Below are 14,628 nucleotides of genomic sequence, written 5' to 3'. Positions count from 1 at the left end.
ATGCTTTGTACCTTTTCAATTTATTGTTTTGACCGCGGCCCTGTTTTTGTAAAATGGGGGAGGCCCCTTTGTCATAAATTTTGAGATAAAGCCAGTCCCAGTACAGTGAGGGCGCTCTTTCCGATTCTGATAATCTCATCGTCAACCGAACGGTTTGTATACAAACTCGAAGTCATGTGTGACGACTTCAACTCACAAAAACGATAATGCTACACTTACATTTATTTGAAAAAATTAAAACTACGGTCAAAAAGTTTTGTTTAATTTTGTTTAGTATTATTTGTTTAGTGCCGAGCTTGATCATAAAACTCTTTGCGAAACGGCTTTTGAGAGAGAGGTATTTCTACTTATTTTATAGTAAAAGATTTCAGCTGAAGCCTTTTATTATGCATCTGAAAACACACAATGTAATGCGACAAGGGTGTTTTTCTGTCATTATTCTTTTGCAAATTCGATGACCATTATATGAGCCCACATTCTTATAGGTTGGTTATGCGATGTTTGGACTCTGACACAAAAAAGACAGATGGCCCAGTCTAAGCCTGAACATCTGACGTCACACTTCGAGGCTCGTTATCCCTGTGGATAAAGCTAAGACAGGGGCAGAACAGGCCCTTTTCGAAACCACGGATTCGGCTTTGGATTAATCGGCTTGAAGCTCCATCCTCGCGTCTAAAGCCCTGAGCGGTACGCAAAAACACGCGCAATTTATTGTCACCCAAAGCCGAGGCCGTGGTTTCGAAAAGGGCCTATGTAATAAAAACGGCATTGGAGTAAGTAAACTATTGAGGGCGCTTTGTAAAACGACACGTGTGCAAAAGTTACCAGCATAACATCAACACTAAAACATTGTCACATAGTCACAACGCGTACAACAAACCTGATTCAGTGACACGGGCCATTTGCAGTCAAAATGGCTTTCTTTTATCGTATTTTTACATTGATGTTCGTGCTCCTAATCTTCTGCATTTCCAGCTCAACCGCTCAAGTGGATATCGAACCTGCCTCTGAGATAACTAAGGAGACATTTCAAGAGAGAGTTGACACGGGAGATTTGCTTCTTGTAAATTTTGGTAAATATGTCACAAATTTCGTTTCCGGTACTATAATGATATTTTGTTTTTTTACCGTCTGGATTATTGGCTGTGTTCCTCCTTATATAGTATACAAAGCATTGTTATTCCCACGTAATAAATCGTTCCTGCTCATTCATCCATCCCAAAATGAGGCAAGGGTTTTTTCACATTTATGGGAATTGGTTTTTAAAAGCTTCAGAGAATATAATTTTTTGAATGGGATGGTCGAGTTTCCAAAACCATTTTGTTTTTGTTGTTAACATACAAAGTCAAATGACAAATATCTAAAAAGTACTAAAAAGTACTAAAAAATAATAAATATTTATGGCATATAATTTGCCAGTGCCTGCCAAAAGGCAAAATCATAACATAAAATACTTTCAAGGTCAACGGTAAAAGTTCCATTGGATTGCAGCACTCTTGATGGTAAAAAAAGAATGAAAAAAACCTGTATCATCGTATTCACAAGAAGGTCAAATCCATCCATGAGTTTAGCGAGTTGATATATCTGGCAGCAGCGTTCATGCATGAATGGATACACTCAGACTTCTGAGATACGATTCAACTTTGAACTATGTTTGTGGTTCATTCCCCTACACCTCGTGATAATAGCGGAACAAACCTCAGTCGTAGTTCTAGGAGTAGTTTTAACATGCATTAGTAAACAAGATTTTGTTTTGTTTTCTAGTTTAATACTTGTTTAGCTACTTCCACTTACTTGATGTTATGTCAATACTTTAACCCAATCCCCTTTAAATTTTATTAATATTTTCTTTTCATACAGTTGGTCCAGGATGCAAGAACTGCAAAGAATTTGCTCCTATTTTCAACCGAGTCAACACAGAGCTGTTGAGAGAGAGTTCAGAAGTCAAAGCAGTAGTTGTCAACGACATGGAAACAGTGAGGCGTTTTGATATTAGAAAAATCCCATCAGTAGTCCTATTCAGGAAGAGCATTCCGATACTGTATGAAGGTTTGTATTGTTAAGAAGTTTTTTTTTAAAGGAACAGTATGAGTGTTTAATCACACTAAAAATAAATGGCAAATTATGCAAATCTTCGGTTAGCAGGCAAACAGTGTTTGAGATGAAGATTTTTGAGAAACATTTCACTTCATAGAAAAGCGGTTTTAAAAATAAAAATTAATCTGAGAGTGTGTTCCTTTTAGAAATTACTTTCCTACGTTAACATAGTTCGCTCCTACAATTTTGTAATAATCAAAGATCTGTATACTCTCAGGGCCCAATTTCATGAAGCCTGTAAGCACAAAAATTTGTTTAGCATGAAATTTCTTCCTTGATGAAAACATGACCAACCAAATTGCAACGTGATTTTCAGGATTTAAGCAAACAACAGCTGAATACCAGTATCAAGCACTATGCAACAAATAGAAATTTCATGCTAAGCACATTTTTGTGCTTACAGTGTTTGATTTTACTTCGGGTGCGCCTGACGCTTATTTTTTGTATTTTATTCCGTGTAATATGATTGTTTGTAATGCAATGTTTTAACTACATTTTTGCTACTTTTTAACTGTTGTGTATTTAAAAAATAAAAAAAATATTGCTATTTTTGACTCATATTTTTTAATCCTGCATTTTAATGTTTTTCTTGTCTGTACAGCGCTTTGAAACAGTGTTAAAGTGCTTTATATTATGCATTTAAGTTAAGTTAAGTAAGTTAAGTTACAGGCTTTAGATGAAATTGGGCCCTGCTCGGGACACATATTGAAGAAAGAAAAAATCCACAAGGCACCAGGGCTTGAAACTCAGAACCAGAATTAAACGAGAAATTGACGAACTACAAAGTGTCATCATAAACTGTTTTATTGAGCAAGCACTGAGGAAGATTTCTCTCATTTGTCTTTATATTGGTAAATACTTATGTACTCAATAGAACTGAATGCTAGATATGCACTCAAAGTGAACATTTGATGAGCAAATTTTAAATTAAAAAAGAGCTGAAGTGGTACAATTCAAAAACGCAAGTCCGCCGGATTGTTTAGGGGGTTGTCAGTTTTTTGCCCAAATGCTATTAAAATCACTGGCATTGTGCCTTCAGTCAAGTGTTAATTTAAATCGCTGCTACTATACTACAACCCCTACTACAGTGAGTACACATGATACAGAACCGGAACCAAGGACAATGCACAAATTATTTTATGAACTGGGTCCAATTTCATGGCTCTGCTTACCGCCGAATTCTGCGCTTACGATCACAATTCCCCGCTTATGTGCAAGCGCCGAATTTCTGCGCTAGCCTTGTAAGCGTAGAATGCCTAGTAAAACGGAGTACGCGCGCGCAGAAGTCCAAATTCGCTGCTAACCCGTGAAATATGCTTGGCGTAAGCACAGAATGCCCTGCTTCTGTAAGCACCGATTATGTGCTTACAGTAAGCAGAGCCATGAAGTTGGGTCCAGGTACTTTGTACATATATTATGTACAGTTCAGTAAAGTATAAAATTTAAGTTGATAGGAAAGAAAAAACATACAAAAAGATAAGCCTACAGCCTAAATAATATTTATTTGTATTGAGAAAATCAGCAAATATGCTCAATACTACAACTCTAACATTATACAGCACCATTGAGGTAGAAAGAGAGGTAGCACAGAGAAATACAATTTCAGTGCTTGGTCGAAACACAGAGAAATGCATAATGGTGCTAGTTGACCATGGGCCTGAAATCATCAGTAGGTTAACTCTGTAAATCTGTGCACCAACTGGCATATTACACGTGTGCATTCAACAGCTGTGCATAACAACAGCTGTTGCTCAGAATAAAACAAACACAAACAGATCCTTGGTTTGTCTGAGGTGAATTACTTCTAAATGCACACTATATGTACATACAGCGTACTGTGCACAATAGCTAGGCCAACATTATAAATATTCAATCAATAATGGATGGTGCTATTTGTAGTCAATCAGGGGAAAAGACAAAAGGCAATTTAGTTGAATGGAAACAATGTTTGAAGGAACACATACACTGAGCTTACAATTTTGTTTAAAAAAAAGTACATTTGATAAATTAATACAATTATTTATTTATAATAGTTCAAAATTAATTTAGTTATTACAAGTTTGCAAAGCAAACAGTGCGGTAAAAGCACATTTGTGTGCCAAGTATATTTAGTATTACATAGGCCTAGATGTGTTCACTGACTTGTCTCATTGTTGCATTTATGTCTGATTTGTGGTGTTGTCAGCAGCAGAATGTAGGTTTGAATCCCAGTAATGACACTAGTGCTCTTGAGCAAGGCACTTAACCATTATTGCTCTGTAAAAGTTACTGGTGCACTACAAGTATTCATATTATTTGTTTATTGTATTATTACAGAAATGTTGTTTCGCCTTTTTTATTTATCTGTCTCCATCCTCTTTGATGCTGCTTTTTTTTTTAATTTGCCCATATCTCAATTTTTCATTTACCTGTCTTCAGGTCACAATGAAGCAGAGGAGATCTTTGAGTGGATTGGTGAGAGCAAGAATGTGCAAGGAAGATATCTCAACGATGATGATTTTGAGCATCTTACCCAAGCATCTACCGGCTCTACCACAGGTGACTGGCTGGTCCAGTTGTAAGTAGCAACATCATGCCTCAATTTGTTAAATTCTTAATGTATTTTTTTATTTTGATTTATTTTATATTTTTTTTAGGGGGAGGGGGGAATTGTCAATCGTAGTCTTTTTCCACAGACAGTGTATTTTGCAGATTATCTAATAAAACTAATAAATAGCAGAACAAAAGCACTGAAAAGAGGTTCACAAAGATAATTCCAAATGGAAACCACCTTGCACTGGCTGTACCTCTACTCTTAAACAGCATTCTCCCTTAACAGTGGTTAACTTGTCAAATGCCAGTTAAAACACCTGAGGTCCTGTCAAAGTAAACATCAAGTGGTTCTGCTGGATAGCTCAGTGGAAGCATTGAGCCAAAAAAATAATAGTCATCTTTTTAAGATACTTTGTGTACATTCTTCATTAAGTTGTTGCCTGTAGGACGCAGTATATTTGGTAGTAATCCTGTGTTACGTACGACCAACTCACAAGGTTAAACCCCATAAGTTGGTACGCACAGCAGACTATATAAAAGAATGGAATTACCAAAACAATTAAAGAAAGGGAAAACCAGCAACTGAAGAAGACAAGGGTTGAAACATTCTGTGTACAGTAAAAATTAATTAATTAATTTATTAACAAAATCAAAGCTTACAAAGGGTGTTGACAAAATGAAGTTAGGGAAAATAAATCAAGGCACAATTCGTCAATGAACTGAATTAGGATGATAAAGTAAGATTCGGCCGAAATCGATGAAATTAGATAATTCAAAGAAATACCATTAAGTTGTGCTCAATCGACCCAGGAGTGCTTGGGAATGGGGAGTCCGGCGCTCACCACCGGTAGATAGCCTTTGGTAGTACGGTAGAACATCACAGTTAAGATTAGTTCAAGAACCCTCAGTACCACGCCCAGTCAGTAGCGCCGTCAGACACATCACATCCCCGAGGTTTGCACCGGTCAGCATCCCGTCCCGAGCATCCCAGAGTCGAAAGAGGGTGCGGCTATGGCATGCATTAGCTTATATGCCGCATAATTCCTCAAGCATGACCATGTCTTGAATGAAAATAAGTGCCATTAACAAAGCACACAGGTGGGGAATTAAGAAAGGAAGATACGGCTCAGCAAACACACACGCTGGCTATAGGTTTAATAGGTACAAACTGTGACCATGTAACACCGGACTTTGATATCCGATATTTTTTTTGTTTGTAGCTGTGACCCTGAGAGACCGCAGTGTGAGGCGCTTATCGCATCATGGGAGGCAGTTGCCTACAGGTAAATTTATAATAATTGCTAGACAAATAACGCATAACTATTCAAGTTAATGTGGATTAACTGCAAAGTTTCAAATGGAAAAATTGAAGTTAGTTTGCTGTTGCTCCATTTAATTGTCTCTGCTGTTGTTACTTGTACTTGAATTGATTAGAACATCACTTGAACCTTGGATGAAAGTCTTGGGGTCTACCAACTGAGCCGCTAGCCTACTGATGGCAGTCTTTCTGTTAAGCCAATATCAGTATGGTGCGTGATCTCTGGCTAAATGACAATTTCAGGTCGTTCGGGGGTTGTATGGCTTCGGACTGGTACCCTCAAACAAAGTTATTGAGAAAATAGAGAGGCCAACCATGCATAATGGGATACTTTTAAACGATAGTTTCCAGCCTCCATAGTAACGAAGTTCTTAGCATGATCACATTTACAGCGAACAATGGATTCACCTGGTATGTCTGCTGCCACCTCAATGTTTGTGGTACAAAAGAAATGTGTCTTGTCCCTTCATAGTAACCCTTTCATTCAAATTTCTCAATTCTAACTTTCAACTGTTATCAATCCCCAGCCGTGGTACTTGTGTCCTTAAACAAGACACTTAACCATCGCTTCGTCCTTCGGATGGGGCGTAGAGCCGTTGGTCCCATGTGTTGTGTAACGCATGTGAAAGAACCCAGTGCCCTTATCGAAAAGAGAAGGAGTTCGCCCCGGTGTTCCTGGCTGTGGCTGCTGTATGCGCCGTAGCACCTTGTAAACCCATATAAGGTGCTACATAGTTGGATCTCAGAATACATAACTTCAATAACTGATTTTCTGTTTAATGTATACTCAGCGCCTTGAGTACCTTGTTTGGTAGGTATGTGCGCTCTATAAAACTTTGAATATTATTATTATTATCATTAAATTCTTGACTTTGATTTCAGATTGAAGGGGAAGGTAAATGTAGCAACGGTTGACATCAGCAAGAACCCTAACCTTGTGAAAAGATTTAGTGTTGCAATTGAAAGAACACCGTATGTTGTTTTGTAAGTATAAGACCACTTAAGTGTCATTCAATGGCCAGTTGTATTAGCCTTTTTGAGATATGGTGGACACTTTATATTAATGCACTGGTTGGTTTGGGTATATGTACAAACCATTTTACCCAAACCGAATAGTGGGTAGTGGTATGTTCACCGTACCTCAAAATGGCTTATGGCTCTGCTCGTCTCATAACTATGCAGATACGATCATCATTCTCTGCTAATTTGGTATAGGGTTATCTGTGTAAGCTAGTAGTGCCTAGAAATGTAGAGCATGCACAAAGCAAAAAATTGAAAGGTAAATTTCATATTCATAATGTTTAAAAGGTCATTAAGCGAAAAATAAATTTAAATATATTTGCAAAAAATACCTAGAATCAACAAATCAATGTTTCTCTTTGCCAAACAAATGCTATGAAGACCACTCTTGATAAAAAAAAAACAATTACCAGGAGCTCCAAAATGCAAAATCAAGTTCATGAAACCCATACAAATTGTACTAAGGACCTTGGCACACTATATTCCAATCTATTTTCCATTTGTCCCAATGGGTCATTCCAACCTCTTGATCTCTTACACTGAACCAATCTACCCGCCTTACCTATGCATGGGCACAAAAACACATAACCTGGGTCCAATTTCACATAGATGCTTCAGCAGAAAATATTGCTTAACTACTCTCTGCGAAGCAGAAATGAGTAGGTAGTTTGGCTAGTAACCATATTCTGGTCAGCATCATTTTGTTATGCTTAGCATCTTGTGTGCTTAAGCAGCTCTGTGAAATTGGCCCATACTCCCAGACTTCTTTCAGCTGAGACCTCTTATATTCTGCATTTCCTTTGTCAATTAGGTAAATATTGCAAAATTTCTTATTTTTGACCTCGTGAGGGTGCTCCCAAACATATTTGCAACACTTCCAGGGTATTCATTCATACACAAAACAGTTATTGAAGACTGGAACACATTACTACCACAGCAACGTGTCCCTCACGGACAATAAGACTTCTAAAGAAGCCGTTCTAATCCACCTCTAAATCAACTTAAAACTACGGTGCAACAAAAGTGACAGAACGGCGACTAAAACTGTGCCGGACGAAGCGCGTTTACTCAAATGATCTCCCGTAAGTGACAAAAAGACTGTTGAGAGCGCCCTCCAAGGTAAAAAAAAAAGGGGCTCATTTCGCTTTTCTAAATCCCGTTTTCCATACTTGTAGTTTCCATTATTCCTCTTACCCCTTTCCTTTCTCACCCCATAGATTCCATAACGGTAAGCAGTTTCCCTTTGGTCTATTTCATTTCGGTATCGTCTCTTTGACACATTTTGCTGAGAAATCCTACAAGCATGTGCAGGGTACCGTGGTAAAACCTCCCCCTGCCCCATTGTGAGTATACTGAGGTACTGTAACAGGTTGTTTGCTCTAGCAGGACGGACTCATCCAGCCAGATCTGGGATAGAATGGGCAACATTAGTACCACCTGGTATAGCTTGATTGTCATGCTTAATTGGGTGCACAACAGAATACTCTGTAGTTTGTGGCGTGTCATGGCCGAGCGGTTAAGAGCACCGGATTCAAGCTCTGGTGTTTGATCAGCAGAGTGTGGGTTCGAATCCCTTTCATGACACTTGCTACGTAAAATTGGGGAGGTAGTGCTTTCTGCTCGGCCAGGCTTCGGACTGATGATACCCTAGCCTACATTCATATGGACTGTAAAAGGGGTAACCCTGTTTCAGCCCTAGGAGTAGGTGGCAACGGCCTCTGGACAAAAATAATTGTAGCCCACACCTTGAAGTGGCCTTCAGGCCTTGTGTGTCTGGCGACTTGCATAAATAAAAAAAAGTTAAAAAAAAAAAAGTTAAAAATTCAGACACATTTACCACTCCCCGCAGTGAAATTCTGCAGACATTGTACTGCTCTCTCCAGTAACACAGTGAAAATTGTGTATCGCCAGGGATTTTAATTTCGCAAAGGGCACTTCCATTGGAAAACCTTAAAGTTAATGGGAAGTTTTTGAAGGGGCACCAAGGCCAAGACCAAGGGCAACAGAAACCATGGCATTCATGGTCTCTGTGTTATTCCTTGCCTGGTGTGTGTGTGGCACACATTTGGAGGCACAACACACAATACTCTGCAGTGACACATTGCAGACGTTCTACCACTCCTAACAGTCTGTACCTAATGAGTGATTTTCATTTGAACCAGTGAACATATCTTTTATTTGATACGCTGAAAGTGTTCCATCGTGGATTGAATATCTCATGCTTGAATAATCATGCCGGACATGGGCATACGCTGGGGTATACATGTAGCCACCCTGCTCTGGAGTAGGGATAAGCGCTACCCCTGGGGTTATTCTTGACATGAAAATCAATCTACCCCTAATCTAGATCTGGTGAAGATGTCTCAGTTCTGTCAAAAGCAAACAGCCCTCTACAGTAATTTCATAAAATAATAATGTATGATTGTTAAAACATTTTGAATTACTGCCACTCATGCGGACACATCAGCATTAAGGATGAGAAATTGTACAAGCTTCATCGGAAGATGATCTATGCTCCTTCTATACAACTGGAAAACTTCATGTCTGTTGGCTACACCGAGAGCAGGGTATTCAAAGTACCCAAAGAACGAACATTCTTGTAAGTCTGGTCTTAGTAGTGATCATTCGTTTTAAACGTTCAAAGCACCGTAGCGCGTCCAGATCTTGCCAATGCCCAATCACAAGCTGGATACTGAAGGCTCCACCCTACTCGGACCGTTGTCTTTGTTAAACGCTATACATATTCATGTGATTCAATAGAGGCAGGAAAGCTGGAGGCATGTGTAGGCCTCAGGAAAATTCTCTTATTGTCTGCTCCTTGTAAAGCATGCAGGTAGCGGACAATCACTCCCAATACAGTGTAGTGTTAGCCTTCAGTATCCAGCCTGTGATTGGGCATTGGCAAGATGTGGACGTGCTACGGTGCTTTGAACGTGAAAAATGAATGATCACTACTTGAACAACAGGGGACACAAAGACGGTTTTTGTCCCCATTTCTCAAAGATTAAGCTTGTTTGTTTGAGGTTTTAAGTATAAAGCTCAGCTCATATTTCCTGCGAATGCTAATACAATCTGAATTTTGAAAAACAGTTCATCTGTATGCAACTCCTGCCAAACACATGGGCAGCGAAAACAGGGCCACGACATCAAAAGTTTGAACCGGCCAGGCTTCAGACTGATGATACCCAAGCCTATACCCGTATGGACTGTGAAAGGGGTTACCCTGTTTCAGCCGTAGGAGTAGGTGGCAACGGCCTCTGGAAAAAATAATTGTAGCCCACACCTTGAAGTGGCCTTCAGGCCTTGTGTGTCTGGCGACTTGCATAAACAAGTTGAAGGATTCATAGCTTTGCATGGTGCAAAAACCATGAAGTGAAACAAGCTAGAAGTCATGTAAAAATAATCTCTGTTAAAGAAGGGGTACTTCTGAGAAGAATTGCCGGTAAGAAAAATCTCTCTGTTGGTCTTCAAGAGACAGATGCGTTTTTTCAGTTTTGTATCAAGTATTAAACCACTAAGGAATCTGATTGGGTAAGTTTTAAATACTTTAGGTTCGAACAAAGAGAAATTGACTGGACCAATGTCCTCCGGATAGACCTACCTGCACTTTACCAGCTGAGGTATGCAGCCTTATGATGGCTGTCTCCCTATTAGTCAATATCTTTGCTCAGGGTTAAGTTTCACAAAGAGATAGGACTAGTCCTAACTTAGGACTAGTTCTAACTTAGGACTAGTCCTAAGGGATATCAGAAACACATGGCTAAGACTAGTCTTAATACTTTGTGTAATCCACCCCTGACCAGTGATTGGAATAGCCATTAGATTTGGTTTCTTTCGATGTATAAAATATTTGTAATGCATTTTTTTACCTGGCTTCGGGACCTTACTACTGGTCAATGTACAGATTGATGTAAAGGAAGCATTTAAAACCTAGCCCTTGGAACTTCTAATTTGAAGCTTTTGTGATTTTGTTTTTATTTTACAGTGATGACCTGACAGAGAGTATTGCTAACAAATTAAAGGTATGGGATTTTGTTTCTATTGGTTTTTGCTACCAAAACAGTTGCCGGCAGTGTAAGCACTTCATGTTATCTACCATGTACATGAACTGACAATCCTGTAGAAGTTAAAGATCAATCGGCCGTCTGGGTCACAAGAAAGTAGTAAAAAACCGAAAACACATTTTGCATGACATTGATTTTAAACAAAATGATCGAGCGATAAGCTCAAAACGGGAAATTAGTTTTATTGATTTGTCGTCAAATATGACATTTCAGATAGAAACATTTCAAAGGATGTTTCTACTATCATCACCATAAGATTGTTTAAGTTGTATGTAAATGTTTGATACTAGAAGAGTTTTTTTAATACCAATTCTGTAAAGTTCCTTTAACATTTTTAAGCATTGGTCGTCTAAACTTTCATCATCATTACATGTACATATTGAGAGAATGATCCATGTCTATTTCTTTTTTTTCATTCAGGAAACCCAAGCCAGTGTGCCGGGTCTATTTGTGATTATAGCTGTATGTCTCGTGGTACTTTCTCTTGTCCTCTGCAAGGTGTTCTGTGGCGGCTCATCGTCAAGGGGATTCGGCTCAAAGGGACCCAAGAAGGGGGTATAATTTTAAGCCGTTACCTAGAAGTCTTGCTGTAGTGTTTTTAATTTGTTTCTATTAGTGACCCAATTCATCTGACCTCATCATCGCATACGTGTTTGTGCTATTTTGGGAGTCAATATTGTGTGCTTTACAGTAGTGTATTTCATTGTTCATGCCTACCAAGTGTTTTATGCGCAAACCCTTTTTCACACTGTATCTCTTATCCATGTGGAATACAGCCTTGGGACTTTTTTTACCCCATGGCTACCTGGCACACTTTCACTCTGTGTTCATATCCATGGGGTTCTGGTTGAGTGTTTTAGGAATACCCCAGGGTCATACAGCTTACCCCAACTCCAGAACAGGGTAGGCTTTTCCCTAAGGGTATGCCCATTTAACTGGCAGACAAAGGGCAGACTGGGTAAGGTGTGAGGCTGTTATTCCCTGGGGCCACCCCGGGGGAATAGAGTAGTGTGAAAAGGGCTCAAGTTGACCCCCAAGATGGTGATTCGGCAGACAGTGCGTCGTTGGTGAAAGGGGTCAATACATGTGCATGCATCAGAGCAGAGCTTAGTTTTTACTCGGAGACTATGCTGTAGATTGGGTTACTTGAAGTGCCTTGTTTAATTTTGATATTTCCTTTTAATATTCAGGAAGATACAAATCATGTTGGTGGTATTTGTACAAGTCTTTGTTAAGTACGGTTGAAGACAAAACTTTTATCTTTTTAAAACTGGAATTTGTTTACATTTTTCTACATTCCATTAAGGGAAATTCTTCATCTTGATGGGAAAATCTACTACCGGTTAAACCAGAGAACTTGGACTATCATTTGCATTATACATGAAGGATTAGTTACAAAAATTATGCAGTCCGTTAACTGGCTTAATAAATCTTGAACAGCCCCCCCCCCTTATAAAACTGTTTATTACTGCAACTTTTGTTAAATTCGACATTTTCTGAGTTGGACCTTACTAATGATAAGTGAGCGTCTCGTAATGGGACACACTTGATCGTGTACGGAGATAATTATTTGTTTTACAAGTTTCTGGGTTCTGGTAAAATAAAACACATTTTTCATGAAACACAACTGAATTGTCACAATGGCTTTACCATTTTGACACATTATTAGTATTCAAATTACAATGGAGACATTATTTATTTTAAGTTATTAAATTGTGTTTCTTTGAAGTTGCCATCAATACAATTGTATTTATGATGGAAAATGTGTGTTTCGTTTTATTTAAATACTTTAAATTAGTTTGGTAGATGTAGAATTGTTTCTCTATAGTGCGTAAATGTTTTCCAATTGATGTATTTTGATCACTCCTTGCCAAAAACTGCAATAATTAAAGATATCGCGATAGCCTGAAATGATTTCACGACAATTCTTTGTTAGGGCACTCTAAAAAATTATCAAGAATGAGTCTTTGACCCGGGATAAATATTATTCCTTATTGTTTGTACTTCAGTTGATGTGGCTAAAATTTCTTGGTAGTTAGTTCAGGTGTATTTGTGTCCTTGTTAATTTGTTTACAAAACATTTGTATTTACACATTTGAAATTATTGCTGAGGAACGTTTGTCCATACCACATTTTAAATTCTGTATTGGTGACCTATGTGTTCAAGGTTCCATTAGAGTTAAAACACAAAGTGGAGACGAACACGAACAGTTTTATTCCGGGAAGGTTACCTCTGGAAGAAAGTGGTACTATCAAAGTTGACTATCTCCAATGTTTTCATTTGATGTTATATACTCGAAATATAAACTTACGTTTAAAGGGTATATATGTACTTTTTCCTAACAATAAACACAATGTCCACAAACTTACATTAAACTTGCACAGTTTGAAGATTATGATAGTATAAAGCTTCCCTTTAAATTTTACTAACTGAGGTGCTGTAGTTTTTGAGAAATGAGTAAAAGTAATAATGTTCGTCTCAGTTTTATCATGTAAAAACGTATTAACCAGTTAAGCTATGGTTTGGGTATTGACTTGTTTTTACTTATTTCTTAAAAACTACACAAACTTAGTTAGTCATATTCGAAGGGAAGCTTTCCACTATCATTATCTTCAAACCCTGTAAGTTTAATGTAAATCTGTTGACATTTTGAAAACGTACCCGAATCCTTTAAAATGTTTATGTTGTGTTTTTTCTTTAACCACAGCCGAAAACTTCAGCCTCTATTTCGGATCATTCAAACATTTATGTAATAATTTACACGCATGCGGTTGCTAAACCAACTTGTACTTAATGGATTTTTGGTAAGAGTTGTCAGTAATGTTTTTACCATTAAATATGATTTGCACTGTTTGATTTGGAATGACGTTTTGGGTTTTCATTTGTTATCCTATCTAATTGTTTTACTAATAATGATTGGTTTTATTTAAGTTTTATAAACTTTGGAGGAAGGGTACAATTTTGGATCCTACTTCCTAAGAATTCACCACGGACAAGATCATTGCTGCCCATTTTGTTCACATACAGAGCTATTTCACAACAATTTATTTCAACATATCAGCAGGCCGTCGAGTTTAGTGTGTATGTTCAATTTTAATTTCATTATATTTATTCGGACTTTACAAAAATTATAAAAGCAAGCAGAGACCGTCCAGGGAAAGGCAAAAGTCATAACAATTGTCAACAAAAAAGATGTGCCCTCCCAGACCTTGCTCGTAAAATGGTAACAATTTATATACTATATAAAACACAGGAATCTAAAGTTGTAGTGAAAATTGAAACAAAAGATGGCAAGTAAAAGCATTACACACACGACATAAATAAGTACCAACAGTGTCGTCGTATTTGAGATTTTATGGGTTAAATGTAGTTTGCGACGTTATGCTGGGATCAAAGATTATTTGCGTTCCAGCACTCCTACAAAAAGTTTTTTTTTATTGCCCTTTGGAAATAAAAAGGTTTCCGACTATTGATTTAAATACGATATTTATAGGTATGGGTTCCAGACCAGTCGAACAAGAGATAAAGGTTATCAGGCGTATTTATATGGTGTTCGATTGTTTACCAATCAAATAAAAAAAAATTTGATTCTGTGT

The 14,628-nt window shown here is 37.9% G+C and overlaps 1 protein-coding gene across 2 annotated transcripts; it reads left to right on the top strand.

Annotated features, from left to right (window-relative positions):
* The first annotated feature begins 834 nt into the window (after positions 1-834).
* LOC117287796 (dnaJ homolog subfamily C member 10-like) lies at positions 835-11,925 on the top strand. Of its 2 annotated transcripts, none has more exons than XM_033768313.1 (8): positions 835-1,073; positions 1,861-2,049; positions 4,516-4,654; positions 5,850-5,912; positions 6,830-6,931; positions 9,435-9,566; positions 10,953-10,989; positions 11,452-11,925. In XM_033768313.1, the coding sequence occupies exons 1-8, from the start codon at positions 914-916 to the stop codon at positions 11,590-11,592; spliced, it is 963 nt and encodes a 320-aa protein (XP_033624204.1). In that variant the 5' UTR covers positions 835-913; the 3' UTR covers positions 11,593-11,925. The 2 variants fall into 2 exon arrangements, with proteins under 2 accessions (XP_033624204.1, XP_033624206.1); XM_033768315.1 differs by lacking the exon at positions 9,435-9,566 and adding an exon at positions 8,185-8,310 and having other exon boundaries at positions 836-1,073.
* The last annotated feature ends 2,703 nt before the right edge of the window (positions 11,926-14,628 follow it).

This window comes from Asterias rubens, chromosome 3, assembly GCF_902459465.1.
Source record: "Asterias rubens chromosome 3, eAstRub1.3, whole genome shotgun sequence".
Taxonomy (NCBI): domain Eukaryota; kingdom Metazoa; phylum Echinodermata; class Asteroidea; order Forcipulatida; family Asteriidae; genus Asterias; species Asterias rubens.
This window is presented reverse-complemented; position numbering and strand designations above follow the sequence as displayed.